This window comes from Pygocentrus nattereri, chromosome 24 (genome assembly GCF_015220715.1).
Source record: "Pygocentrus nattereri isolate fPygNat1 chromosome 24, fPygNat1.pri, whole genome shotgun sequence".
Lineage (NCBI taxonomy): Eukaryota > Metazoa > Chordata > Actinopteri > Characiformes > Serrasalmidae > Pygocentrus > Pygocentrus nattereri.
The window spans coordinates 8931922-8959844 of NC_051234.1; the positions used below are offsets into that span (position 1 = coordinate 8931922).

At 40.0% G+C, this 27923-nt stretch overlaps 1 protein-coding gene across 1 annotated transcript in view; it reads left to right on the plus strand.

The window, feature by feature from the left end:
- Positions 1–2186: 2186 nt before the first annotated feature.
- Positions 2187–27923, plus strand: part of myom3 (myomesin 3) — a 109849-nt gene continuing 84112 nt past the window's right edge. The window contains exons 1-3 of the mRNA XM_017695793.2: positions 2187–2301; positions 6115–6241; positions 15581–15685. Coding sequence (XP_017551282.2) covers positions 6135–6241; positions 15581–15685 — 212 coding nt within the window. The 5' untranslated portion in view covers positions 2187–2301; positions 6115–6134. The remainder of the gene's footprint in view (positions 2302–6114; positions 6242–15580; positions 15686–27923) is intronic.

Genomic DNA, 27923 nt, shown 5'->3' on the forward strand with positions numbered 1-27923 from the left:
ATTTTGTAGAGACAGAGAAAGAAGAGATTTAAACACGGGTGTTTAAAGCGACAGTTCAATGAAAAATCAAATATACACAGATTTTGTTCCCAAATATGGCTGATATAGACTGTTTGATGTTCTTTTATTTAAAAAAAGCACTAAAAGGGGGTCCCAAGTAGCTCAACCATCTAAGCCAGAGTGGCCCAAAGTTTGCCCATGAGGGTTTTTAATTTGGCCCACCAGAAAGCTACCCTAATGCCATCCACTCACCCCTAGCAAGAACATACTTTTATACTATATATGGGTATTATATTCTTTTTTTTCCTCTTAAAATTTTATTTTTTAATTCTTTTAATTCTTTAAGTATGGACTAATGCTATAAAATACTATTTAAAACTCTTTATGAAACCCACCTTCTCTATTGGCACATAGTCCACCTCAAACATTGATTTTAGCCCCCAAAACAAAAAGTTTGGGCACCCTACCCATTGTCACAAGATTGTGAGTTTAATCTTGGTGATGCCACAGTCCAACATATTATAATTCAAGTCAAAGTTTATTTATATAGCACTTTTTAAAGCAGGTTTTGTCATAAAGGTCACACAGGATAAGAAACAGCATTAGTATAAATATATTAGAATACAAAACAGGGAAAAACAGGCCGGAGCAATGGTCAATTAGATAGTTTGAGTTTATGCAGCTGCAGGAGGGTCAGTTCATGAGGGTGAGGTTTGCACAGCTTTGTACAGCATGAAACTCCATGGTGGTCAAAACAGTGCAGATCAGCCAACAGAGAAGGAGCTCTGGTGGCTCTATAACAGTTCTGGTGGCTCACATGTGGCAACTCACTCAGATGTCGCTCAGGGCCTCAAATACAGGGAGGGGAAGCGAGAGAGAGAGAGAGAGAAATTGATTAACACAAAAATTATAACTGTCCTCTCTCTCTGTGTTGGTAGGATGGCCCTCCTTCCCCTCATCACTGCCCCATTGTGATGTTAGCCATCTGTTAGCCGATAACAGAATTAGCAGTTACCATTCTCCTCCAGGTGTATTGAGCTGTCTCATGATGTCAAATTAGCAAACGAGCTTCGCACATCTCAGAGGTAGCATGTGCTAGCCTTCACCCTCCTAGCTTGGTAGTGTAATAGGAGGAGAACTAACTGGCCATGACTAAAACGGAGAGCAATTTGGGGAAAACAAGAAGTGCCATATTTGCCTATGTAAATAAAATGGCTCCAAATCAAGTTTCAAAAAGAGTGTGTACTTTTTTAATTTACTTTTTTATTTTATTACTTTTATCCAATATCCTCCCCAATTTAGTACTTTCCAGTTCCACCCACTAGTTAGGACTCCCCCAGTCACACGATGCTACCAATGCTACGAGGGTGAAGGTTAGCAAAGGCTTCCTCCAAGACCTGTGAAACCAGCCACTGCATCTTTTTGAACTGCCGCTCATGCAACGTCATTGGGCAGCCAGATCAGTTACATCAGCTAACAGACGCCTGCACTGATTAGCATCACGTTGAGTGATGGGGGAGGGGGGTGGGCCATTCTACCCACCCAGAGAGAGCAAGGCCAATTCTGCCCTCTTGGACTCCTGGCTACAGATGGCTGTAGCATCGAGTGCATAATTTATTATATATAATGGACACCAATAAAAGTAATTCAAACACTGTTTCAAAGTCTTCTTTGAATACATGGCGTTTTGCATAATAATGAAAAGACACATCGGTGGATTTTTTAGCCTCCTGGTTAGCACACTGTCTTTGTAATCCCGAATTCAGCTGTACTGAATGTCTGACTGATCCAGCTATATTGTTCCCCTTAAACCTGCCAGTTCCCACCGGGCCTACTGTTCCACTGGCCTTCACTGTACTGACCCAATGGGTCATCATTGGCAGTCTGTCCACTATTTGGATGGTCTGAATTGATCACGGTATGTGTGTGTGGGGGGGGGTGGAGGTTTCAGGGCCTTACTGCTGGTCTATATTTACCACCTTGAGGAGGCGTGTGCTTTGTTCATGGACTGCATTGTCCCTGAAGGACGCTGTGTGTCCAGGGGTCACTCTCACCCCCCCACCGCTCACAGTGGTACAGGGAGGGAGAAGCAGGCTCAGAGATTTGGTGGAGTTGATAGAGAGAGAGAGAGAGAAAGAGAGAGAGAGACAGAGAGAGAGAGATACAGGGTAAGGTCACTGAGAAAGAGTGAGCTAGAGAGTCATAGATTAATAGTAAGAGAGAGAGAGAGAGAGAGAGAGAGAGAGAGAGAGAGCCATTGTGGATCTAATCCTGTGAATCAGCTCATCCTCGAAGACGAACGTGAGTGGCTTTTTAACTTCTTCTTTCTCTCCCTGCTGCAGGGGAAGTGTGTAGCTGCTGTCTTTGAGTTGAGCAGGCTTGACGTCACTAACTTTCCAGAACCCAAACACAAACACAGTTTCTTTCATTACTTTTCTCAATTGTATTCTTACAAATTCCACACAACTGTAGACCTAGACTGTAGAAGAGGTAAACCTGTAAAATTGTACATTGTATGCAAAAGTCGTCTTTATCAGAAATAAAGGCACTAAACTGTCACTAGAACAGTACCCCAATTAGCACAGGAGTGGGACCCTCAAGGCTACCATAAGCCACTGAAGTGATATTTTCTAAGATGTACTGACTCCACAACCACCATCTCGTCTCCAGGCTTTTTATTTTATTGTTCTGTTTTAAAACATTCAGTTATAAAAAGGTACAAATACAAAAAAGGGTTCAAAACTGGACCTCAGAACCACTGCTGTACCCTTAAGGGAACATTTACATTGTTTGTGCCTCGATAAATGAAAAATGTACTTGCACAGAACCTTCATTTCTAACAGTGTTTCGCTGTTGAGTTTAACATATTGAAAAAGCAAAATATAACTTTTGCACAGGCTGCATTTTATGTCTTACTTCATTAAATTCAGCATATGAACTGTAATAGCGCGTTCAAATGTGCAGTAGTGTGTCTCTGTTGAGGATGTGTTAATTTATTCACACTTGGAAAATCAACAGATGCATGGAATTTGACCACACCACTGAAATTGTTCAAATAGACAGATTTTTTCCTGTTGGCTGTTTCCTGAACCTTCACTTCTAGTGCATATGCTACACTGTGTGCATGTTTGGTTTGGTTATTCCGGGTTTGCTGCTCTGACACTGAGGAGATTAACCTGAATGAACAGAAACAAAAGTTCATTTAAATTAAACGTACATCTTATGTCATTTATGTGAAGCTGGGAATTGAAGGAAATGAAGCAGGCAACCTTCAGCCTGCTAGGGAGACAGTTCTGGTTTTCTAGCGGAAGCTTTGGAGAATCCAGCCCCTGGTGTTGTTAGCGTTTAGCATTAGCATTTCTCTTGTTGAACATAATGTTATTCAGTTCATTAGGTGTAAAATATACATTTGCAAAAAAAGAAATCATTAATGATCACCTCGAGTTAAATTATATGTTGTTAGCGTGTCTCTATATCTAGCTAGCTAGCTAATGGTCTTGTCAACCTGTCTATCTCTCTATTTATTTAGTCTGTGTAGCTAATTATCTTATTTGTCTATCTATGAAGCTAGCTAGCTAATGTTTTTTTCTATCTGTCTGTCTGTTTAGTCATTGTAGCTAATTGATATGTCTGTCTGTCTGTCTGTCTGTCTGTCTATGTAGTTAACTTGCTAATTGTCTTATTGTCTTGGTTCCAGCTAGCTAATTAGCTTTGTCTCTCTGTCTGTCTATTTAATCTATGTAGCCTGTTGCTTTGTCTATCTACGCTATATTTCCAAAAGTGTCCAAAATTGGGAACGACAGCAACTCAGCCACAAAGTGGTAGGCCATGTAAAATGAGCGGACGCTGAGGTGCATAGTGCACAGAGGCCGAGACTTTCTGCAGAGTCAATCACTACAGACCTCCAAACTTCAAGTGGCCTTCAGATTAGCTCAAGAACAGCGTAGAGAGCTTCATGGAATGGGTTTCCATGGCCGAGCAGCTGCATCCAAGCCTTGCATCACCAAGCGCAATGCAAAGCATCGAATACACTGGTGTGAGGCACCGTCACTGGGCTCTAGAGCAGTGGAGATGTGTTCTCTGGAGTGATGATCACACTTCTCCATCTGGCAATCCGATGGATGAGTCTGGGTTTGATGATTGCCAGGAGAACAGCGCTTGTCTGACTGCATTGTGCTAAGCATAAAGTTTGGTGGAAGGGGGATTATGGTGTGGGGTTGTTTTTCAGGAGTTGATCTCGGCCCCTGAGTTCCAGTGAAAGGAACTCTTAATGCTTCAGCACCAAGAGATTTTGGACAATTTCATGCTTCCAACTTTGTGGGAACAGTTTGGGAATGGCCCCTTCCTGTTCCAACATGACTGCACACCAGTGCACAAAGCAAGGTCCATAAAGACATGGACGAGCGAGTTTTATCCATTTGTACATTTTTTTCAGATGCTGTACTCCTCCATCTGAAAGCAAGCATACCAAACATAGTAAAACTTGCCAATTTTGCTATTAATGTCCTTTGAAATATATTTCTATATTATAATTGGCTCCTGTCTGAGCAGCATCAGCAGTTCAGGGGGTTGGCTCTGCTGTGATTCAGGGAGCTACACTCTTCACTCTTCTGTATGGAGGCATTGCTGCTCATTTATTTCTCAAAATGATGAAAAACTCATCAAGATTATAGAATTATTTTTCACAATTCACTCCCATCCCCCCATCCCCCACCCACAGCCTCCCTAAAAATGTATTTATTTTACTCCTGGTGTGAGGGTGGGTGGGTGTGTGTCTGTGTGTGTGTGTCTGTGTGTGTGTGTTAGGCCGTCAATTCCTTTATTTTCCTCGAGCTCCTCGGACAGATCCATTTTAATGGCAGATCAGTCTTAACACGCTGTGTTGCTCTTTTTTTTTCTTTTTTCTTGTTTTTCTTTTTGTACAGAAAGTAGCACCCCACCCCCCCCCCACCCCCCACCCCCCCCCACACACACCTAATAGTCCCACGCACTGTTTATATTAGAGGGGGCAGTTTGGTGCTCAGTTATGATCTACAGAGAGGCTGAGGGTAAAACCTGCTCTGTTTGTGATGGTAACACAGGAGGTTACGGTGAGTCGTCTGTAATTCTTCACGAGTGTCCCGGATCTGCTGTGAGTGATTAATGAGGAGGAAAGTGCAGCGGCAGCAATGCAGACCCCAAAACACAAATTATTACTCAGTCAACCGGCCACTAAGGACACAGTTACAGGGCTTTCTGCCTTCTTAACCCCCCCACACTCTATTTCTATGTCTCTCTCTCTCTCTTTGCCTCTTTCTCTCTCTGTCTCTCTCGCTGTCTCTCTCACTCTCTGTCTCGCTCACTCTCTCTTTCTCTGTCTCTCTCATACTCTCTTTTTCTCTCTTGCTCTCTCTCTCTCTTTCTCTCTCTTCTCTCTCTGTTCTCTACTCTCTCTCTCTTTCTCTCTCTTCTCTCTCTCTCTTCTCTACTCTCTCTCTTTATCTCTCTCTTTCTGTCTCTCTCTCTCTTTCTCTCTCTGTGGTGTGGAGGTTATAGAGCAGTATTACTGTAATAAGGCTCATATTCTCCACCAGGTGCTCTGCGGTCCAGTGCTATATTAACCATTCTGACATTTGCTCCAGTAATAGTACAATTAAACTCTTCACTTTATATCAGTGAGGTCATCTTTTCTCTCTCTCACAGCAGAGCTGTATTGCACACTATGGCCACCCCTGTGTCCACTGTATTACAGTCCAGCATTACAGCACTGTGTGTCTCAGTTCTATTCTATTCTGTTCTGATTTATGTTTTATTGCCCTGACAAATAATGTTCAATGTGTTCTACTAAAGCTCAGATTACAGCGAGTGGAATATTAAAGGATAATCAAATAGAAGATTTAATATTTAAAAGGTGCAAGAAGAGATCCGTTACATTTACATATTACTTTAAACCATTAAGTCATGTTTCTGTGTGTGGAGCCACTTTGCTTTCTGTCATAATTACAGCCTTTCTACATTAGTTAGATATTAGATACTGATTAAATCACAGTACATACTCTCTCTCTCTCTCTCTCTCTCTCTCTCTCTCTCATCTGTCTGTCCTTCTGACAGCTGTGCTGCTCTGTTCTGCCACAGGTGTTGGTCAGAGGTTTGCCATGCCAACCAAAATAGTAACATACCGTTGCCAGGAGGAGCAGGAGGAGCAGCTGTCTCACAGCATGGCCCTGTCCTCTCAAATCAAGAAGAAGAAGTTCAAATCCAGGTGTGGACACGAACTCACACAAATGCATTCACGTGCAATTACAGTTGCACAATGTTTCCATTAAAGTTACACAATGTTTCCATTACAGTTACACAATGTTTACATTACAGTTACACAATGTTTAGGATACATCTACATTATTGTTACAACATGGCTACAACGCAATTACAACTTGTTTACTCCACAGTTACACCATGTTCAAATCAAAGTTACAGCATATTTACACCACAGTTACACAATGTTTCCATTACAGTTACGCAATGTTTACATTACAGTTACACAATGTTTAGGCTACAGCTACATCATCACTACAGTTACACAATTGCTATACCATGACTACACCACAGTTATATCAAAATTACACTACAGTTACACCATGTTCAAATCAAAGTTACACCCTACTTATATCGGAGTTACACCATGGTTACACCACAGTTACATAATGCTTGCATTACAATTACACAATGTTTAAGCTACAGCTACATCACTGTTATAGAATGGCTACTACAGCATAGTTACACCATATTTACTCCAGTTACACCATGTTTACACTCCAGTTACACCATTGATGTTACAATGGCTACATCACAATTACACCACAGTTACACCATGTTCAAAATAAAGTTACACCATATTTACACCAGAGTTACACTGTGGTTACACCACAGTTACACATTATCTACATTACAGTTTACAATTACAGCTGCTGCTACATCATTGTTACAGCATGGCTACAACACAGTTACATAATGCTTACAGATACACAATGTTTAGGCCACAGCTACATCATTGTTATAGCATGTCTACAACATAATTACTCCATGTATACTGCACAGTGGCATAATGTTTACACTACAGTTACACCACTGTTATACCATAGCTACTCCAAAGTTATATCACATTACACCACAATCACACCGTTATTGTAATACCCTGGCTACAATACAGTTATGTCACTTTACACAGTTAAACCATGTTAATATCATAGCTATACCACAATTACCACACAATGCATCACACTTAAACCTTGGCTTCACAGTTCCAACAAGGTTACACCAAAGTTACACCAAGGACATGGTGCAATTAGAGTTCTGAGTTGTGAAACATTTACCCAGGGGCACCTGTGTTAGAGAGCATATTTATAACAGTACACACATACACACACATACACAAACAATGTATATTTATACCCTGAGTCACCAGAGAAACAGGAGAGTCATACTGTGTTTTTATTGGGTTAACCCTGCATGAGTGGATAGCCCTGTAACACCCTTCCAAACCCTCAATTCACATAAAAGACTGGATTTAGCAGCTCAAACAGATTACACACACACACACACACACACACACATACATACACACACATACACACACACACACATACACACACACACACATACACACAAACACACAGACACATACATACACACAAACACACACACACAGACACATACATACACACATACACACACATACACACACACACACACACACAGACACATACATACACACATACACACACATACACACACACACACACAGACACATACATACACACACACACACACACACACACACACAGACACATACATACACACAGACACACACACACAGACACACACATACACACAGACACACACATACACACAGACACATACACATGCACACACACACAGACACACACATACACACAGACACGTACAAATGTACACACAAAGACACATGCCCTCCACACACACACATACACACACGCATACACAAAACTAGAGTGTGTTTTTCAGTGTGACTGTATCTACATTTTTTTTAACAATGCTGGTCATAAATGATTATCAGTATTATTAAAATTTGAAATTATGTAATTATCATTGGACTTTACACTGTGGTATCTCATCATAACTGGTAACTGTCCCATCATCCCTGATGAGCAGCAGCCAAATGTCTCAAAAGACACAGCAACACAGACTTGACTGGTTTTGGTATGTAAAACATCACAAGCGTTTTTTAAGTGGTTTGTAAAAGCACAGGTTAAACTGTTAAGTTTTTGTGAAACTCACTTGCCATTTTTCTCTAAGCCTTTTCTTAATTACTCTGTAGATGTTTATGAAACTGGACGCAGGCCCTGCAGGCCTCTGTGGGTCTCCGTGCTGCTGCTAATCCATGTTTTGTTGTGTGACTGAGAACATTATACACCTTACTTTAAAAAAAAGAGTCAGGTAATGCTGCCATTGTGCCAAGCAAACAGCACCCTGTATGCCATCAATCATCAAGCTTCTTCTGTACTAAAGCATCAGATGAAAAGTGGATGTTGGCAACAATAATAAACCAAGCTGGCCACGTGTTTTGGTCAAACCGTTCGCTTTAAAAAGCTTACATTACAAGGAAAAACAGCTATAACTTCCCTTTTTCGTTTTGTTTTGCCCACTTAGACTTCTCTATGTTGGTGAGATCAGCAGGTAAACTTCTCCTTTCCCACCTGTTCCTCTGTTTTTAATAATGTGATAGCGTGAGCCTCGCCACACCTTCACTAATAACACAGTGATTGGTTACTACAGGCTAAACCTGTCTTTGTCTGAAACTGTCTCAGTGTAACTGGACTCTGTTGTTCTGTGTTTCCCCTTTCATTGTGTCCCATGATGTGTTTATACACAAAGAAGAGTAAGCTTGCAGGCTAATTATTATAGATTACAATAACTATATTACAAGCTTTAAAAAAGCTCTTTGTACATGTGTGTGTGTGTGTGTGTGTGTGTGTGTGTGTGTGTGTAATCCCCCCCAGAAGGAAGGATGAAAACATTGTTTAACATAAACATGAAATGTTTTTTTCCTCAAAGCTTTTGGGTCTTTCTTCCATTGCAGTAGCAATGAAGGTACAAATGTTGATGTAATTCAAGTGTAAAACATAATCTGGCATATTGAACAACATCAGTAAAGTTGTAATGCCACTGACCATAACGCCACTGACTGCAGTACCACTGACCATAACACCACTAACCGCAGCACCACTGACCATAACACCACTGACTGCAATACCACTGATTGTCATACTACTGACTGCAGCACCACTGACTGTAACACCATGAACTATAACACCACCGACTGCAGTACCACTGACTGTAACACGACTAGCCGTATCACCACTGACCACAGCACCACTAACTGTAACACCTCTGCCTGTAACACCACTGAATGCAGTACCACTGACCATAACGACACTGACTGCAGCACCACTGACCATAACACCACTAACTGTAACACCACTGACAGCAGTACCACTGACTGTAACATGACTGAATGTAACACCATTAACAGTAACATAACTGACTGCACCCCGCGACCCTGAGGGAGAAGCTTAGAAGATGGATGGATGGATGGATGGATGGATGGATGGATGGATGGATGGATGGATGGATGGATGGATGGATAACTGACTGCAACACCATGAACTGTAACACCACTGACCATAACACCCTGACTGTAACACCACTAATAAAATGACAGAAATCTGAGTTTTTCTAAATATACTGTACCACCAGTTCAGTTTAACACTGTCACATCATGCTGTTATTTTAGATCAATTTTAAAATCATTTAATATTCCAGGAGTAACACCACTGACATCAAATTGTATTCACTGTGGGCTCAGGATTAGGACATATTCATGCTTTGCAGGTTTAATAGCCATCCTCTTGGATGTGTATATATTCCCTACAGGAATCATATCCAACTCTAATCTACTAAACCTGAATCAAGTAGCTCTTGTTTTCAGGAGCCCTTGTTTGGCTCAGTGAATTCAGCATGAGTCAGTAAGTAGATAATGCATAAATAGTTTGTTCTGAATAATGAATTTTAGTTAAAGAATAGTTTGTAGTAGTTACTAAAATGTATAGTGAATGTATACTGAATCATTTCTAATAGTTTTTAAATCATTCATAGTAGTTACTGAATAATTGATAGTATTTACCTAATAATTAATAGTAGTTACTGAATAATTCATACTGAATAATTGATAGTATTTACCTAATAATTAATAGTAGTTACTGAATAATTCATAATGAATAATTGATAGTATTTACCTAATATTCATAGTAGTTGCTGAATAATTCATACTGAATAATTGACAGTATTTACCTAATAATTCATAGTAGTTGCTGAACAATTCATACTAAATAATTGATAGTATTTAGCTAATAATTAATAGTAGTTTCTTTAATAACTTACTTTGTATTCTAAACAACATACTTTAAGATTAATAACTGAATAAATGAATCAGTTCAGGATCTTAACTTGTCAGTCTGTATGTTAAACACATGATTAATTGAAGTGAGGTGTGTTTGCTCACTGAGCTACGCTATCTGTGAGTGTAATCTGAGATGCGCAGTGTTGAAAGGTGTGGTCTGACAGGCATGAAGAAGAATGACCTTTAGTAATGGTCACGTGTAGCCACATATGCTTTATCAGAGGATCAGAGCACTTACTGAGGCTAAATATCAAATGGCTTTCAGTTTTCTATGTAGTGCAAATGACAGGTCATGCAATAATTTATCAGAGCTCCAGAAGTGCTGCTGGAGTTTTAAACACTGTGTCCACTCACTGCTCACTCTATTAGACACTCCTACCTTGTCAGCCCATCTTGTACAACCCCAATTCCAATGAAGTTGGGACGTTGTGTAAAACATAAATAAAAACAGAATACGATGATTTGCAAATCCTTTTCAACCTATATTCAATTGAATACACTACAAAGACAAGATATTTAATGTTCAAACGGATAAACTTTATTGTTTTTTGCAAATATTCACTCATTTTGAATATGAATTTGAATAGGGTTTTTCCTTCTCCTGTAAAGTTATTATTTTGGAAATACGAGGTTTTCTGCAGACCACAGCAAACGTGTTGTCCTTTCTGACCTGCCTAGTTTCGACTGGCATCAGGATCACAGTCCAGCTTGGTAACAGAATTTTAAACTGGAAACTCAACACATGTAGTGATTAATCTGTTTCCACCAGGGTAAAGCTTGTCCAGCCTTACAACAGCGGCAGTGAAAAATGCATAGATACATCAATTGACATCCGATTGGTCAAGAGACCAGTCAGTCACTTTTCAGGCAGACTTAAATGCACTGTTGGCTGCAGGTTTTTGAGCAGAAAACTAAATGGGACACTCATGTGGTTTATGAATCTTGTTATACAGCAGACTACAGGGCTGAATGAAATAGACCGTATCAGCAGGAGCCCATAGTCTGACATTCAAGCTCCCAGATTCTCCTCCCTGAGGCCAAATTGGACTTGTTTCCCTTTTTTATGTAGCTGGGAAACTGTTTAGCTTCCTGATTTACTAACGAAATTCAGGGAGAAAAGGGAACTAGGCCTGTAAGTATGTGAGAAATATTTAAATAGAGACAATGAGACCATGCAGCACTGATCCCTTTCAGATCCTCCCTGGCATCTGCTGGGTGTTAGAAGGGCCTTCGTGGGCTCAAGTGTGAATGAGACTCTGCATTGTCAGAGCACCGCAGTGCCAAGCCGCTAAATCACCTCACGCTCTGATGATACCACAGTTCACTGTTATTACTGAGTGAGAAGTGCTGGTTTGTTTGCCATTATTGTGCGAAATTGGTACTATGAGGGTATCAACTTTTACTATTATACAGTAGAGTTCAAAGTAATAAAAAAAATCCAATACAGTACAATACAGTGTAGTAATCCAGTACCATATAATACTGTATAATAGATTACAGTATAGTAATACAGTATAGTATATTAGAATTTCAATACAATATGGCAATATAGTAAAGTGTAGTACAGTTCAATACAGTACAGTATGGCACAGTACCATCCAACACAGTACAGCGCAGTAATACAGTGTCATATAATACCATATAATACAATACAGTATAGTAATACTGTACAGTATGATACAGTACAGTACAATACATTATGTGGTACAACACAGTACAATACTATGCAGTACAGTACAATGCAATAGAAGACAGTACAGTGCAGTACATTGCAGTGCAATACATTTACAGTATTTAGTAGACGCTCTAATCCAGAGTGACTTACAAGAAGTGCTTTGTCTATCTAGAGAAAGTATCTTTGCTAGTTACCAGTAGGTTATAGAGAAAGCTAGTCCTGAGCTCAGATACTGCTAGAAACAAAGTCACCGTAGAAAAACCCAGAAAAAAGGAACAGAGTTGAACACAGAACTCTTTTCCATTCAATGCAATACAATACAGTAAACTACAATACACAGTCCATTCAACAATACAGTAAACTACAATACACAGTCCATTCAACAATACAATAAACTACAATACACAGTGCAATACAATAAAATATAATATATAATTGGGAGTTCATTCCACCACTTGGGTGCCAGTACAGAGAACATTCTCGACGCTTGTCTTCCATGCGCCTTGAAGGATGGCGGGTCAAGCTGAGCTATACTCAAAGCTCAAAGGGCTCATGGTACAGTTTGAGATTTCACCATTGCCATCAATGTGTAGGGAGGGGCTGGTCCATTTTTGGCTTTGTAGGCAAGCATTAGGGTTTTAAATCTGATGCGTGCAGCTACAGGAAGCCAGTGAAGGGAGCGCAGCAGTGGGGTGACATGGCTGAACTTGGGCAGATTGAAGACGAGCCGTGCTGCCGCAATAGAATATAGTTCTTCCAATACAGTATGATACAGCACAATACAATTTTGTACAGTACAGTCTGGTACAATACAGTGCAATTACAGTACAGTACAATGTAATACAGTACAATATAGTGCAGTACTGTACAATACAATGCAATATAATACAAGTTCACTACAATAAAATTAAATACAGTACAGTACAGTATAGTGTAGTACAATACAATAAGGTATGGTACAGTATGTTACAGTACAGTACAATACAATAAAATACAATACGTATTAGTGCAATACAATATAATACAGGACAGTACAATTTAATACAGTATCTAAATATACAGTACAGCAGGGTACAGAACAGTATAGTGGAGTAGAATACAAAATAACACAGTGCAGTGCAACACAATACAGCACAGTACATTACAATACAGTACGGTACAGTGCAATAAAACACACACCAATACAATATAAATCAATACAGTGCAATAATTTTTTAACAGAATATGTCAAAAGATCACTATGAATCAAAGTTGCAGTCAAAACATTGTATCTATCCCCTCTCTCTGTTTCCCTCTCTCTCTCTCTCTCTCTCTCTCTCTCTCACACACTCTCTCTCTGTCTCTCTCTCTCACACACTCTCTCTCTGTCTCTCTCACACACTCTTTCTCTGTTTCCCTCTGACACACTCTCTCTCTCACTGTCTCTCTCTCTCACACACACTCTCACACACACTCTCCCTCTCTCTCATACACTCTCTCTCTCTTTCATGCACACTCTTCGTCATCCTCTCTCTTTCTCTCTGTTTCCCTCTCACACACACTCTCTCTCTCACACACTCTCACACACACTCTCCTTCTCTCTATCATACACTCTTTCTCTTTCTCTCACGCACACTCTCCCTCTCCCTCTTTCTTTCTCTCTATCTCACACACTCTCTCTTTCTGTCTCTCTCTCTCTCACACTCTCTCTCATTCTTTCTCTCTCACACACTCTCACACACACACTCTCTCTCATACACTTGCTCTCTCTTTCTCTCACGCACGCTCTTCCTCTCCCTTTCTCTCTCTCTCTCTCTCTTTCTCTCACTCTCACTCTCTCCTTTAATCAGACAGAAGCCTTGTGCTGCTCCAGTGTCAGAAGCTTTAGCAACAGCAGTATGAAGATGAATTACTTTATGAATTACAGAAGCAGGAACAGTCTGTGTGGCCTCGGCTTTTTCAGATACACTAACAGCTTCACACACTTTCATATTTCATTATGAAAGTCATCACTCTTTTACACAGCAGCCACCTTTAAGAAACACCAGATCCTGGTGCTCCAGGCCAACCAAACCCTTAACGGTCAGACTTCAGGTTAAAGATACAGTGCCCTCCACTGGTTATGTGCAGGGTTTGCATACAGAAACAGCATTAGGGCTGATTTATTGTGTCTGAGAGACAGAAAATAAGTGAAGGTCCAGCATCAGATGGACCTTCAGTAAGAAAGTCATGATTCAGTAAGAAAGTCACAATTAAGCCTCACAGGAAAAAAATAGAATATGTCTACAAAACTCCTTTAATAGGGCACATATCCCTCTTTGCTGCAGTAGCAGCCTCTACTCTTCTGGGAAGGCTTTACAGTAGATGTTAAGCATTGCTGTGAGGATTTGATTGAGCATTAGTGAGGTCAGGTTCTGATATTGGATGGTCAGTTCTGGATCACTCCAACTCTCACGACGGTACTGGGTGGAGCTGCATCACTCCAGAAAATGCTGTCCCACATCTCCACAGCCCAATGCTGGGCAGCTTTATACCCATCTAGCCCACACTTGGCATTGGGCATGGTGACCTTAGGCTCATGTGCAGCTGTTCCAGAATGCCCATTCTATTGTTCAGTGAATGATTCAGTAAAAAAAAGTCAAACTTAAACAATTTTACACTTACCTCAGATGTAAATGATCAGCCAAAACTTGGAAAGCCATGCTTGGAGTCCAAATTTAGCCTTTTTAGTGTATAACTGGAGCTATAAAGCTAACAAATACTTTAATTCAATAGTTACCCAATTAGCCCAAATAATTTTTGTAAAAATACATCACGAAAACTTCTCTCAACACTCTCAAACCACTTGCAGGTCTACATTAAGTTCATACAGAATAGTCAATGTGGTTTAGGGCACAGTATGACTTACTAAAACAGTGAACAAAACTGTGTGGAGCAACTTTAGACAACAGGTCTTTATTCAGAAACCACCTGAGGAGTCAGAGTACTGATCTAGAATCAGTTTCTGTGACAATGAGCATATAAATGTGGAGGAATTTGATCCAAGCTCAGTCCTGCTCTGCGTATACCAGCCCTGGTGTTTGAAAGCTGAACCACAGCAGCAACTATGTGCACTTTATTGAAGGCCTGGATGTAGTTTAAGAGGTTTGAGAGAAGTCTTGAGGACGTATTTACAGAAAAAAATGGGAGACTATTGACTTCTAGTGTTTGTTAGCAACTTGTAGCCGCAGTGCTAAATGAAATAGGCCAACTCCTATCAGCCAGCATGTCTCAGCCGACTGGTTGCATCTGGGATCAGATGATTTTCCTCCAGACAATCCCTTTAACATCTGGACACTTTTGAAGCGTATTGTGTCTGCGGCGCTCTACGTGTGAACTAAAATATGTTTTTGGGCTCCTCTATTTGCGTCACACTTTATTTACTCAGACCTTTTTTGTGCATTTCACAGTGATGAAGAGGCCTCACTCTGCGAGTTCTATCCCATCATCTCTGGTGACGTCATGTCTGTCAAAGAGATCCTGACGGAGCCCAAATTCCCACGCCACCGGACCTGGTACAGTGAGACACACACATACACATTCCTAGCCTACATATACAGTAACGTTCGTTAACTTTTCAGATTTCTGCATAATTCAGTTCTTAAAATACAGAGAAACATACAGACTTAGATGTATTGACAGTGATGGTGATAGGAACCAGGGGTCACCACAACTACACCACAAATATAGGCATTTTATTTACTGTCCAAAACCACCAGTGAGCCTACATGAGTCTTCTGAGTTTTACATGGAACACTGATGATGGGAAAATAGTGATAAATGTGAAAAAATACGTTTTATTAGGGGACTATGTAGCCTTACACCCTCCGTGTACCTTTCTGGCATGGATTTGAGGCCAACAGCTTTTCAAAGCTATCATAAAACTGTTTCAGACATCAGGCTGTATATTCATAACCATTTCATGTAATAACCTTTCAGAGCTGGACGTCTAGTTCCTATCACTTCCATTATGAACAACTCTAACTCTGCAAGCTCCTCTAGAAGGCGGCATTTCACAGCAAACCACTCTGAATGACTTTGTATACATCTTAACCATTTAATTATGCGGAAAGTCTGAAAAATTGGTGGAATTCTCCTTTAACATGTAAGTACTAAGACTGGGTTGCATTTAATTGGATTGGGAGCGAAAACACAGGGTTGAGGCATAAAGAAGCAAATTTTAGGCAGCAAATATGTCTGATTTAATGCATTTGCGATAAAAGGTCAGATTTGTACAGATTTGATTCTCTACTAAACTATCACTCTAAAATTGCAATATAAGTCTCAGTTATGAGTTGAGCTGCTCAGAGACTGAACCAGCAGGAACTGAATTGAAATGGGAATATCTTTTGCTCACACGGGGGATGATACAGATTTAGCTGCTGTTTTCATAGTTTCAGTCTCCTAATAATTTTCTCATTTTAAAAGTATCACAAAGTTCTCCAACAGCGCCTGAGTTAAAAGTGATCCGCTGCTTAAAAATGTCCAGTCAAGAGTGGCTTAGTGGTCAGAAATTGACCACTGATGAACCGCAATGGCTAAGAAGAGACATTTTGTACTTGCAACAAAAATCAAACCACCTTGTTAGCCACAACATTTTATGTCCGTTTTATCACCTTGGCTGTAGATATGTCTCTAGTATGTGCTGATGTGCTAGTAAAGACTAAAAAAATAATATAAACAAAAACACAGGCTTAATAGACTCTGCTTTAGTTTTATCTCATCTATAGCCGTGTTTCTCGCATCTCCGGCAGGAAACTTTTCTGCAGAAGTAGAACTGTTTCTTGTAAAATGTCTCTCAACATTTGACTTTTTACGAGGCTGAAGTCGCTTCTCATTCGCCAGCTTCTTGACCAAATTGTCCCGTTCCACCTTAAATGGTGCCTGAAGCACCAGAATGTAACTGCTGCACCACTTAAGGTGGAACGGGAGAACTTCAGCTTCATGACTTTTTAGTGTTTGTCAGTTTCTCATTGTAGATTAAACGTATGAGGAAACCAGCTGGAGTGAATATAAACTCACATAAGTCCATTCGTCTCCAAATTATCATTGTTTGTCTTAAATCTTTCTCTTTGCCTTTTCCTTAGCTACTAGCTAGGCGAGATCGTTGTCTGCATTGTTATGGTGACCAGCAGTCTGCGTGTCAGCCTTCAGGGTTAGTAAATATACATTAACTCCAGCATTTAAGAACTTTTATTGTTAAAACCATCAGCAGAGCTTCATTAAAACAATCTAAATATGTATTTAAAAAATAATTCTGCTGTGGCGCCACAACAGGGCCGCGAAAGAGCCGCATGTTGCCAATACCTGTGCTATTACAGTACTTTGACAGATAAGCTGCAGTCTCTACAAGGTGGAGCTACAAGGGAGGTGTTTTTAATAAAGTGGCTGTGCAGTGTAGATTCCAGATGCCATCCTTTTTGTGCACCACTTTCACGATGCTTAACTTAAGCGTGTTGAGATATAAATCTCACTGCAGAGTAACAACTCTGTCTGTTTGGATGGGTCTGTAGTCAGTGCTGCTGGATGTGTAGATGTGTGAAATGGACAGGACACTGTGGAGCTGGCCAAGGTGCCCTGAGATAAAGCGTAAATCACGTTAGCGGCCGCAGTGTCCTCCCAGCATCCCCGACACCAAGGCTCAGACATTTGTCCTTTGAAGTATTTCAAACAAGGGGGGGGGGGGGCACAGAGTCCTGTAGGTGATGCTACCATTTTTAAGTAGTGGAGTCAATTGCAGTGTTAATAATGCGCTAAAAAGATACATTACTGAAGCTGGAGTGGGTGACTTGGTAGAAACCAGAAAGTGTATACCAAAAATCCCACCCTCTACTTTCAGCCCTCTTTCAAAGCCACCCCACCAAAACACATGAACAAACACAGCCTGGCTAGAGAGCATTGGAGCCATTCATAAGATAAACGCCATCAAACGACACGTTCCCAACACTGCAGTGCAGGCATCGTAGAACATTCAGATTACATACAAGATCAACATAGCTAGCTAGCTCACAGCTTAGCTAAAAGTGTGAAGTTGGCCTCCTGTTTTCTAGCTGTTTGTTCAGATTTTCCCATTCCACCTTAAATGATGCAGCAGTTGCATTCTGGCACCTGCACCATTTAAGGGAAGAAGCTGGTGAATGAGAAGCTGTTTGTGCTAGCATTAGCATTGGACCAATACATGATGTAGATACAAAAGTAGCTAGCTATGTTGGCTACATACTTCAGGAAAATTCCCCCACAACAAACCAGATAACAAACAAAACAAAACAAACTAGATCAATTCAACTCCTTCAAGTTTCGCCACAGTTCACTGTAAGTCACGCCAATGTTCACTCTGGTTTGACGCTTGCTTTATCCAGCCTCTTTTTGTTCAAAGCCTTTTCTATTTCTGTTTTTCTTTTCTTTCTTTAGCAGAGCAAGCTGTTGTAGGTACCTGTGTAACTTTCTCTGCCATTCTTGTGAACTTAGCTTGTTACCTTGGAAGTGTGTGTGTGTGTGTGTGTGTGTGTGTGTGTGTGTGTGTGTGTGTGTGTGTGTGTGTGTGTGTGTGTGTGTGTGTGTGCGCGCATTTGTGTATATGTGCACTCCATACACAAATGAGTACACATGCAGAGCTAGTGGTGGACAGTAATTAAGGAAATGTACTTTGTTTCTGGACTTAAGTAGTGTTTTCACGTATTTGTACTTTACTGAAGTTTTTCCATTCTGGGCAACCTTTTCCTCCACTACATTTTAAGAAGTCCGTCGTTCCTTTTGGTTTCTGTGTGTATAAAAACGTAACATGTCAAAATGAAAGAAGCGCAAAGCCAGAGCACCAATCAGGGCCCAGTGGTCACTTTGTTTAGAGCTTGTTTTGACCTGTTGGTCATACCGACCCAGTGCAGCACACGGTTCAACGTCAGCACAGCAGCGTAAAACTTTGGGAGAGTCTGTTCAACATAAATGATGAACTAACCTAACTTTGTGTAAATAGAGCACAATATAGAAATATGTCCACATATGCAGTCGAGACTGACGTGGCTTTTTTCTGAATTTCTACAAACACCATTTCACTTTATAGTAAATTAGTTTGGGCTGGTTTATGTTTATGAACAGACGCCTACAGATCAACATAGTAAAGGAGCTCATCTGTGATCCTGAGCTTAAAGCCAGTTTTTATTAAACTGAAACTTGGAACTAAGTTGTAAATAAATCTGAAACTGAAACTTTGCTTGTGTGTAAAAAGTGATTTCAGAGCCACTCGGTTCTCCCTGATGGAAACTGTTTACCTTCAGTGTTTTGTGCTTATGATCATTTTAATAGACGTCAGCGTCACTAATTAATGACGTTCTATTAAAAGACTGGTTTACCAAAAGAGACGCTGGAGGACTTTCACCTGAAATGAGTTCATGAAGTGAGTCTTGTTATAAAAATGATAACAGGCCATTAAAGTCATAATTAATCTATTAGTACTTTTACTTTTGATACGTAAGTACATTTGAAGGCAAATACTTTAGTGCTTTTTCCTTCGTCCTCCACTGTGCAGAGCACATGTTGTGAAGTAGGTAGGTAGAGAGGCAGGTAGGTCATTCAGAGTTTTACAATCCAGTAACCTCCACAGATAATGATTTTTTTTCTTTTTTGTTAGACTATTTGATTTATTGATTGTTATCAGGATGTAAGAAGAAATTTTCTTTTTTTAAAATGTTATTTTCCTCATTTGGCCCTTTAAACTTACCATAGTTTCACTCTGAAGTCCTTGCTATGACTCCACAGCTGCAGCCCCCTCACTCAAATGCAGCTTTTAAACGTGCCATTAGTGACTCTCTTGATAACAATTATTTCTACAGCGGAACAATGAGGGCCTTCTGGGCCTTCAGAGAAGGCCTATTGATTTCTGGGTACTACACAATATGTAAAATTAAACATGATTGGCTACATAGACTATTGAACTACATAGACTATGAACAAATGCAAACTACACAGGCTGATGTGAATAATCATGATTAACTACACAGGCTGATGTGAATAATCATGATTTACTACACAGGCTGATGTGAATAATCATGATTAACTACACAGGCTGATGTGAATAATCATGATTTACTACACAGGCTGATGTGAATAATCATGATTAACTACACAGGCTGATGTGAATAATCATGATTTACTACACAGGCTGATGTGAATAATCATGATTTACTACACAGGCTGATGTGAATAATCATGATTAACTACACAGGTTGATGTGAATAATCATGATTAACTACACAGGCTGATGTGAATAATCATGATTAACTACACAGGCTGATGTGAATAATCATGATTTACTACACAGGCTGATGTGAATAATCATGATTAACTACACAGGCTGATGTGATTAATCGCAAATAATTACATAGGCTAATACAATTCATTACAAATGCCTAATGCAATTACAATGATTAATTATTGTTAAGCAAATTCACCACTAAGTTGTTCCTGTAAGCTGTACCGTTCCCCTGACAGAACAACACCTCCCAATATCATCATCATTCACACTTCACACCTTCATCCACAGCTCAGATGTGCAGCTTTAGCCCGGGCTGGTAATCCTCTTTAAGGAGGAAAACATTATCAAGGTCGTCTGGCTGCAGATGCAGTTTACTGCTGGGACAGATAGGGGTCTTCTGGGGGAGCAGATCAAAGGCAGGAGCAGATACACTGTAGGATATTGAGGATAATGTACAGATGACCTTAAATCCTTACCATGAGCCATGATCCTATGAGTCTGTCATAGATGAGAGCCAAACAATAATACATTGATTTTTTTGGGAATCTGTGTATGTAGTTATGTAGCCATATGCAAAAGTTTCATGATAGATTTGACTATAGATTACAGATCAGATTGTCACTGCTAAAAAAAAAAACAAGGAGAAGAAAAAAGAAGTGTTTTGAAGTTGTTTTTCAAGTCATTGAACATTTGATCCATTTCTATCATCCCATTCATTGTTAAACATAAAGGACAGCTTGTTTTCTTGGACGGCTATGATACACTGTTGATTTTCTAATAAAAATCTGGCCTTTTTCTGCACATTTTAACACACAATATCTAGTTATTTGAGTTCCACACACTGAGGAAAAAATATAAAATGTGGCATAAATTTAGTACAGGTGTAAGGGGGAGCGAGGAGGCGGACGCACACGCTGAGATAAGCGAGATTTATTACGGGCAAATCCAGGGTCATAGTCAAAACTGTCCAGGGTCAAAGAGCCAACATGGAGAAAACAGGGTTCAGACATGACAGACCAGAATACAATGAACAACACAGAGATTCAAACAAAGCCAACAAACAGAACGATACATCGAACAAAGACCGGCAAACACAAGAGCCAAACACAGGGCTTAAATACACAGGGATAACGAGGGTCAAGTGAAAACAATCAGGGGCGGAGTAACCAAACAGGGGGCAGGACTTAAACCAAAACACGAACACATGGACAGGACTGGGAGGGGCCAATCGTGACAACAGGCCACATTTTAGAGGTACTGTGCAAACACCCTTTATTTATTTAATTGCTGGTAAAAACAGCCATAAAGTAAATATGAATTATTCAGATATTTGTAGGAAGATTAGATATAAAATAATCCACTTGCATGAGGAAAGAGGTCAAAGGAAAAGAAGTGAAAAAAGTGGAAAAAAAACATTAACTACGGTTGAAAAAATGATACAAAGAAAATGTGACTTCTAACAACCACCTGGAAGAGCTGACTGACACCAAAACTGACCCCATCAGATAGACAGCACTTAAAGCTTCCATCTTTGAGAGAGAGGAGAAAATCAAGCTGCCTCAGATCTGAAACACCTTAAAGATATTATGTTCAGTTTCGAAGGTGTAATTTCAGGTTAAACGTGTTTTCTTTTTTACTTGCACTTAATGGTTTTGACTTGATATTAAATAAAAGAATGTGGTCTCTGACCTTTGCACAGTACTGTGTACGGATGATTCTATTGAACTGCTTTAAAGTCAGAGCTAACCAACACATTTGGGACGTTGAACTAAACTCAGACTTAAAAACCTTTTGCTTCGAGTGACTCTATACCAGGGATGCACAACTCCAGTCCTGGAGGGCCGGTGTCCTGCATAGTTTGGAGGTTTCCCAGCTCAAACATACCCAATTAACCTGGTAATTAACAGAAACATGTAATCAGGTGTGTTGGAGCAGGTAAATCACCAAACTGTGCTGGAGACCAGTCCTCCAGGACTGGAGTGGTGCATCCCTGCTCTATACTTAATTATGGTTATTTCATTAAAACAAATGAATGCACATTACATTTTGTCACTACCAAAACAATCACAGCATTACTAAAACTACCAAATGTGTTGGAAGTAAGAAGTTTAACTCATTTTGAGCTGAACTAAAAAACACTAAACAGTACATAAGTAGCAAACACAGCTTTGAGCAGCTGTTCACACATAAAATCATCATATTTTCACTAAAAATATAAAAATTGTACTTAATTGCAGAAAATGTGTTTCAGTATTGACAGTGCTTAATGTTCTACACTGATTTTCAGACTTTGGGACACATTTACTGCTCAACATGAGGCAATGAGGGACAGGGATGCAGCCTCGCTTCCTGCTTTAAAAAGCAGGGGCGTGGTGAAAATAAGACCCCACCCACATGCTAAAACTCTTTGTGTTTCGGTAATGACATGAAAATGTGGTTCAACATAATTTTAATATATTTTTTTTATTTAACCTTAAGAAAAATCTTAATCAACTTAAGTTTTTAAAAATATAAACATCTTAAAATATTGTGAATATTATTTTCATGAGTGTAAATTTAGGGGTCAGATTTTGAGCCACATACCGCCCAATAGAAAGAACCTTATACATGATTTTGCATATATACATATTTGACTAAGTACTATGTCTATTAAAGCCTCAGGTTTAAATAGATAAGAAAATAATCCTTGCAAATATCTAAGGTCTGAATATTTGATTGTTTTTTAAAGTATTTATTTTTTTCAATAAAGAACTGGCTCTATTCTCAGGCTGTTTCTGATACATATGCTCTCAATGTATTTTACATGTGGTGGTGTGGTGGGTAGCGCTGCCGCCTCGCAGCAAGTAGGGCCTGGGTTCAGTTCCCTGGCTGGGTGACCAGGTTCCTTTATGTGTGGAGTTTGCATGTTCTCCCTTTGTCTGCGTCGGCTTCCCCCCACAGTCCAAAGACATGCAGTCAGGCCAATTGGACACGCTAAATTGACCCTAGGTGTGTGAGTTAATGTGTCTGTCTGTCTGCCCTGTGGACTGGCGACCTGTCCAGGGCATATCTTGCCAGATGACCACTGGGACCACTGGGGATTTTACATGTTATGGAACTATATTTGCTTGAGAGGGTCCGCTCACTCTCTTGACATGTAAAATACATTGAGAGTATATGTATCAGAAACAGCCTGAGAATAGAGCCAGTGTAGAGTGAGAGAGTGCAGGTTTCTGCTGTGTGAGATGGGGGGCAGCTATAGAATCAAATCAAAGTGAATATTCACTCAGATCAGCTCCAGCCTATCAGACTCAGCCTGATCAAAAGCAAGTCAAACCCACTGGGAGCCCAACACAAACACAAAGTCACACCTCACGCTCACTCACTCACTCACTCACTCACTCACTCACTCACTCACTCACTCAATCACTCACTCCTCCGTCACTACAGCCTTTCTAAACGTAAAAAAATCAGCAATATTTACATGCATTAGCATAATATGATAATGCTGGTAGTATCTGGAAAATTGAGTAGTATACATTAACTCAGAATGGTTTGGTGTGAAATGGTTCAGATGTCTTTACAGTGGTGGTGATAGGAACCAGGGGTCTCTATGACTACAACACAGATGTAGACATTTTATTTACTATCCAAAACCACCAGTGAACCTACACGAGTCTTCTGAGTTTGATATATCATGCTGATGATGGGAAAATAGTGGAAAATCTGAAAAAATAAATAAAAATAATAAACTATTTTGCCTCATAACACCCTGCATGTATCCCTCCACCATGAATAGCTTTCAAAAAATGGTTACTTTTGACCAAAACCTAAGAACTAACATAAAACAACTTTCTGTGAGGGAGCTTTTAGAGGTGGACGTCTGGTTCCTATCACCACCACTGTGAACAATTCTGACTGTGAATTTCTATAGAACAGAGCATTTCACACCAAGCCACTCTGAATGGGGTTTAATTTGATTTATTTATGCTAAAATGTCGAGAAATTCTTGGAATTTCCCTTTTTACTACCACATGTATTAATCCTTATAGGATTTTTTCCAGATTTTCTGGATTTATAAAACATGTTTTAGTCCAAAATCTCTCAAAACTATCATGAAACAGCGTCTCAGACATCAGGCAGTGAATTCATAACCATTTCCTGTAATAAATCTCTGTGAGGGAGCTCTTAGAGGTGGACATCTGGTTCCTGTCACCACCACTGTGAACAATTCTGACTCAAAGTTTCTCTAGACCAAAGCATTTCACACCAAGCCACTCTGAATGACTATCTTTACATCTTAATTATGCAGAAAGTTTTCAAAATTGCCCTTTAAACAGCAGTAAAATATCAGAGTTTAAAATTGTAAAGTCTAGATTGTTTGCTGTATTTAAATGTATTTACACTAATTACACATTTTTGCAATGAATTCCATCTACGATCGGATTTCATTCTAAGTTTCCGACAGGTTTGAGCAACAATAAGTTCCAATCAAGTTCAAATCATAGTAAAATATCTCCTCTTCTGCTTACAAACACAAACGTGGTGTAGGATGAAAGTTTCCATGAACTACAAGTGAGAAATACTTCAACAAGAGGCATTTTTAAGGTGTTCATGCCATGCAGGGTTAGCATGAAGCACGTTTTAGAGGTGATTTGTTTGTCTACACATTGCATTGCTGCAACCTGGCTTAAATTCTGAAGTGCAAACTGATTTCTAGTTATGTGTTCACCTTCCTGAGAGCCCTGGCTGTGTTTTGCGGGATTAAACTGATTCCGTGGAGGGGAAAGCTGCAGATTTACTGTGTACCGCAAAAACAAAGACATTCTGAAGATCCTCTGGAGATGGATAACTAGCATTATTGAACAAAGTGGAGATCAAGCACTTTTGAACCAAGTGTTCTCGAGTGTTCCTCAGCTGCACTTCAGTTAAAAACATCTGAAGCCTACTCCACGAGGAGTGTTCCTGCCATCAGTCTCTTCTTTCTCTTTTTTATCTGCTTTCCCTTGCTTTTTTTTAAGTACGACAGGCCCTATCTGGATTCAGAAGCGTGCATGCAGCTCCACGCACCCGCTGACCTCCCCCCAAGCACTTAAAATGACAAGCAGCGAAATGTCACCAGGACACTTCTCCACTCTGAACAGATTCCAGCAGACGGAAAAGTTCAAGCGGCTCAAATCAACCCCAGGATGCTGTTTGTTTAGCGTAGCTAGACAGCAAGCCAAAGTGGGGCAAGAAAAAAAAAGAGAAAAAAAAATAACAGGCGTAATCTCCGAGTCTTTCTTCTCTCAGCCTGTCTGTGCTGACCCTTGGCATCATTTGCATAGCACATCTACAGTGTCATTGTGGTAGATGATGAGAAATCCCATATTAAGGCCTGTAAGTGGATTGTCATAACATGCTCTGTTTGTTATTCCATAATAAGACCTGAATGTGGAATACCATAATATAGCCTGTATATGGAATGCCATAGCATAGCCTGTATAGGAGATGCCACAATATGGTCTGCATATAAAATGTCATATTATAATAAAATGGTAAAATAGGGGTTGTATATGGAATCCCATAATGTGGTCTGTTTATGGAATGCTATTATACACTATATTGCCAAAAATATTCACTCGTCTGCCCTCACACGCATATGAACTTGAGTGACATCCCATTCTTAATCCATAGGGTTCAAAATGATGGCCCACCTTTTGCATCTATAACAGCTTCAACTCTTCTGGGAAGGCTTTCCACAAGGTGTAGAAGTGTGTTTATGGGAATTTTTGACCATTCTTAAAGAAACGCATTTGTGAGATCAGACACTGATCCTGGATGAGAAGGCCTGGCTTGCAGTCTCCACTCTAATTCATCCCAAAGGTGTTCTATCGTGTTGAGGTCAAGACTCTGTGCATGCCAGTCAAGTTTGCTCATCCATGTCTTTATGGACCATGCTTTGTGCACTGGTGTGCAGTCATGTTGGAACAGGAAGGGGCTGTTCCCCAACTTCCCCCAAAGTTGGGAGCATGAAATTTTCTTTTGGTCTGCTGAAGCATTAAGAATTCCTTTCACTGGAACTAAGGGGCCGAGCCCAACTCATGAAAATCCACCCCACACCATAATCCCCCCTCCACCAAACTTAATACTTGGGACATTGCAATCAGACAAGTACCGTTCTTCTGGTAATCGCCAAACCCAGACTCTTCCATCGGATTGCCAGACGGAGAAGTGTGATTCATCACTCCAGAAAACATGTATCCACTGCTCTAGAGTCCAGTGGCGGTGCTTTACACCACTGCATTCAACGCTTTGCATTGTGCTTGGTGATGTAAAGCTTGGATGCACCTGCTCGGCCATGGAAACTCATTCCATGAAGCTCTCTACACTGTTCTTGAGCTAATCTGAAGTCCACATGAAGTTTGGAGGTCTTTAGCAAATGATTCTGTAGAAAGTTGGCGACGTCTGCACACTATGCACCTCAGCATCCGCTGACCCCACTCTGTTATTTTTTTACGTGGCCGACCACTTCGTAGCTGAGTTGTTGTTGTTCCTATTTGCTTCCACTTTGTTATAATACCACTGACAGTCTGCACGTTTTTTTTTTACTTTTTGTTCCTTGTTGCACCGTGTTGTTCCTGGAGGAACATAATTTCACTCCACTGTGTACTTGTACATAGATGGAATGACAATAAAGGCCTCTTGACTTGACTTGACTTGACTTGACTTGGAATATTAAGTAGTGAGGAAATTTCACGACTGGACTTGCACAGGTGGCATCCTATCACGGCTGGAATTCACTGAGCTCCTGAGGGCGGCCCATTCTTTCACAAATGTTTGTAGAAGCAGTCTGCAGGCCTAGGTGTTGGCCATGGAAGTGTATGGAAAACCTGAATTCAATGATTTGGATGGGTGAATGAATACTTTTGGCAATATAGTGTATTTCATTTGCATAGAACTTCTACAGTATCATTGCAATAGATTAAGAAAAATCCCATAATAAGGCCTGTTTTTGGATTGTCATAACATGCTCTGTTCAAGATATTCCACAATAAGACCTGAATATTTAATACCATAATAAGGCCTATATATGGGACATTATATATGGAATGTATATGGAATGTCTTTATGTGGAATAATAATAGCTTTATGTAAAATACCATAATAATGCCTGTAAATGAAATGTCATAATAAGACTTCTATATGAAATCCCATTTTAAGGCCTATATAATATTTTTTATAACATGCTCTGTTTATGATATTCCATAATAAGACCTAAATATGAAATCCCATAATATAGCTTGTATATGGAATCTCATAACATCCTCATGTAGAATGCCATAATTAGGCAAGCATGTTTAATGTCATGATAAGTCTTGCTTATGTGGGCTCTGGCACTGTATGACATACTGTTAGCTATAAACATTGACAAAATTTCATTGCACCACCAAAAGGAGAAGACTGATCTCAAATCCACCAATACTGTACAAACATACCTATACAGTTCACCAACACTAGATCTGTATCTATATGTTCACTGT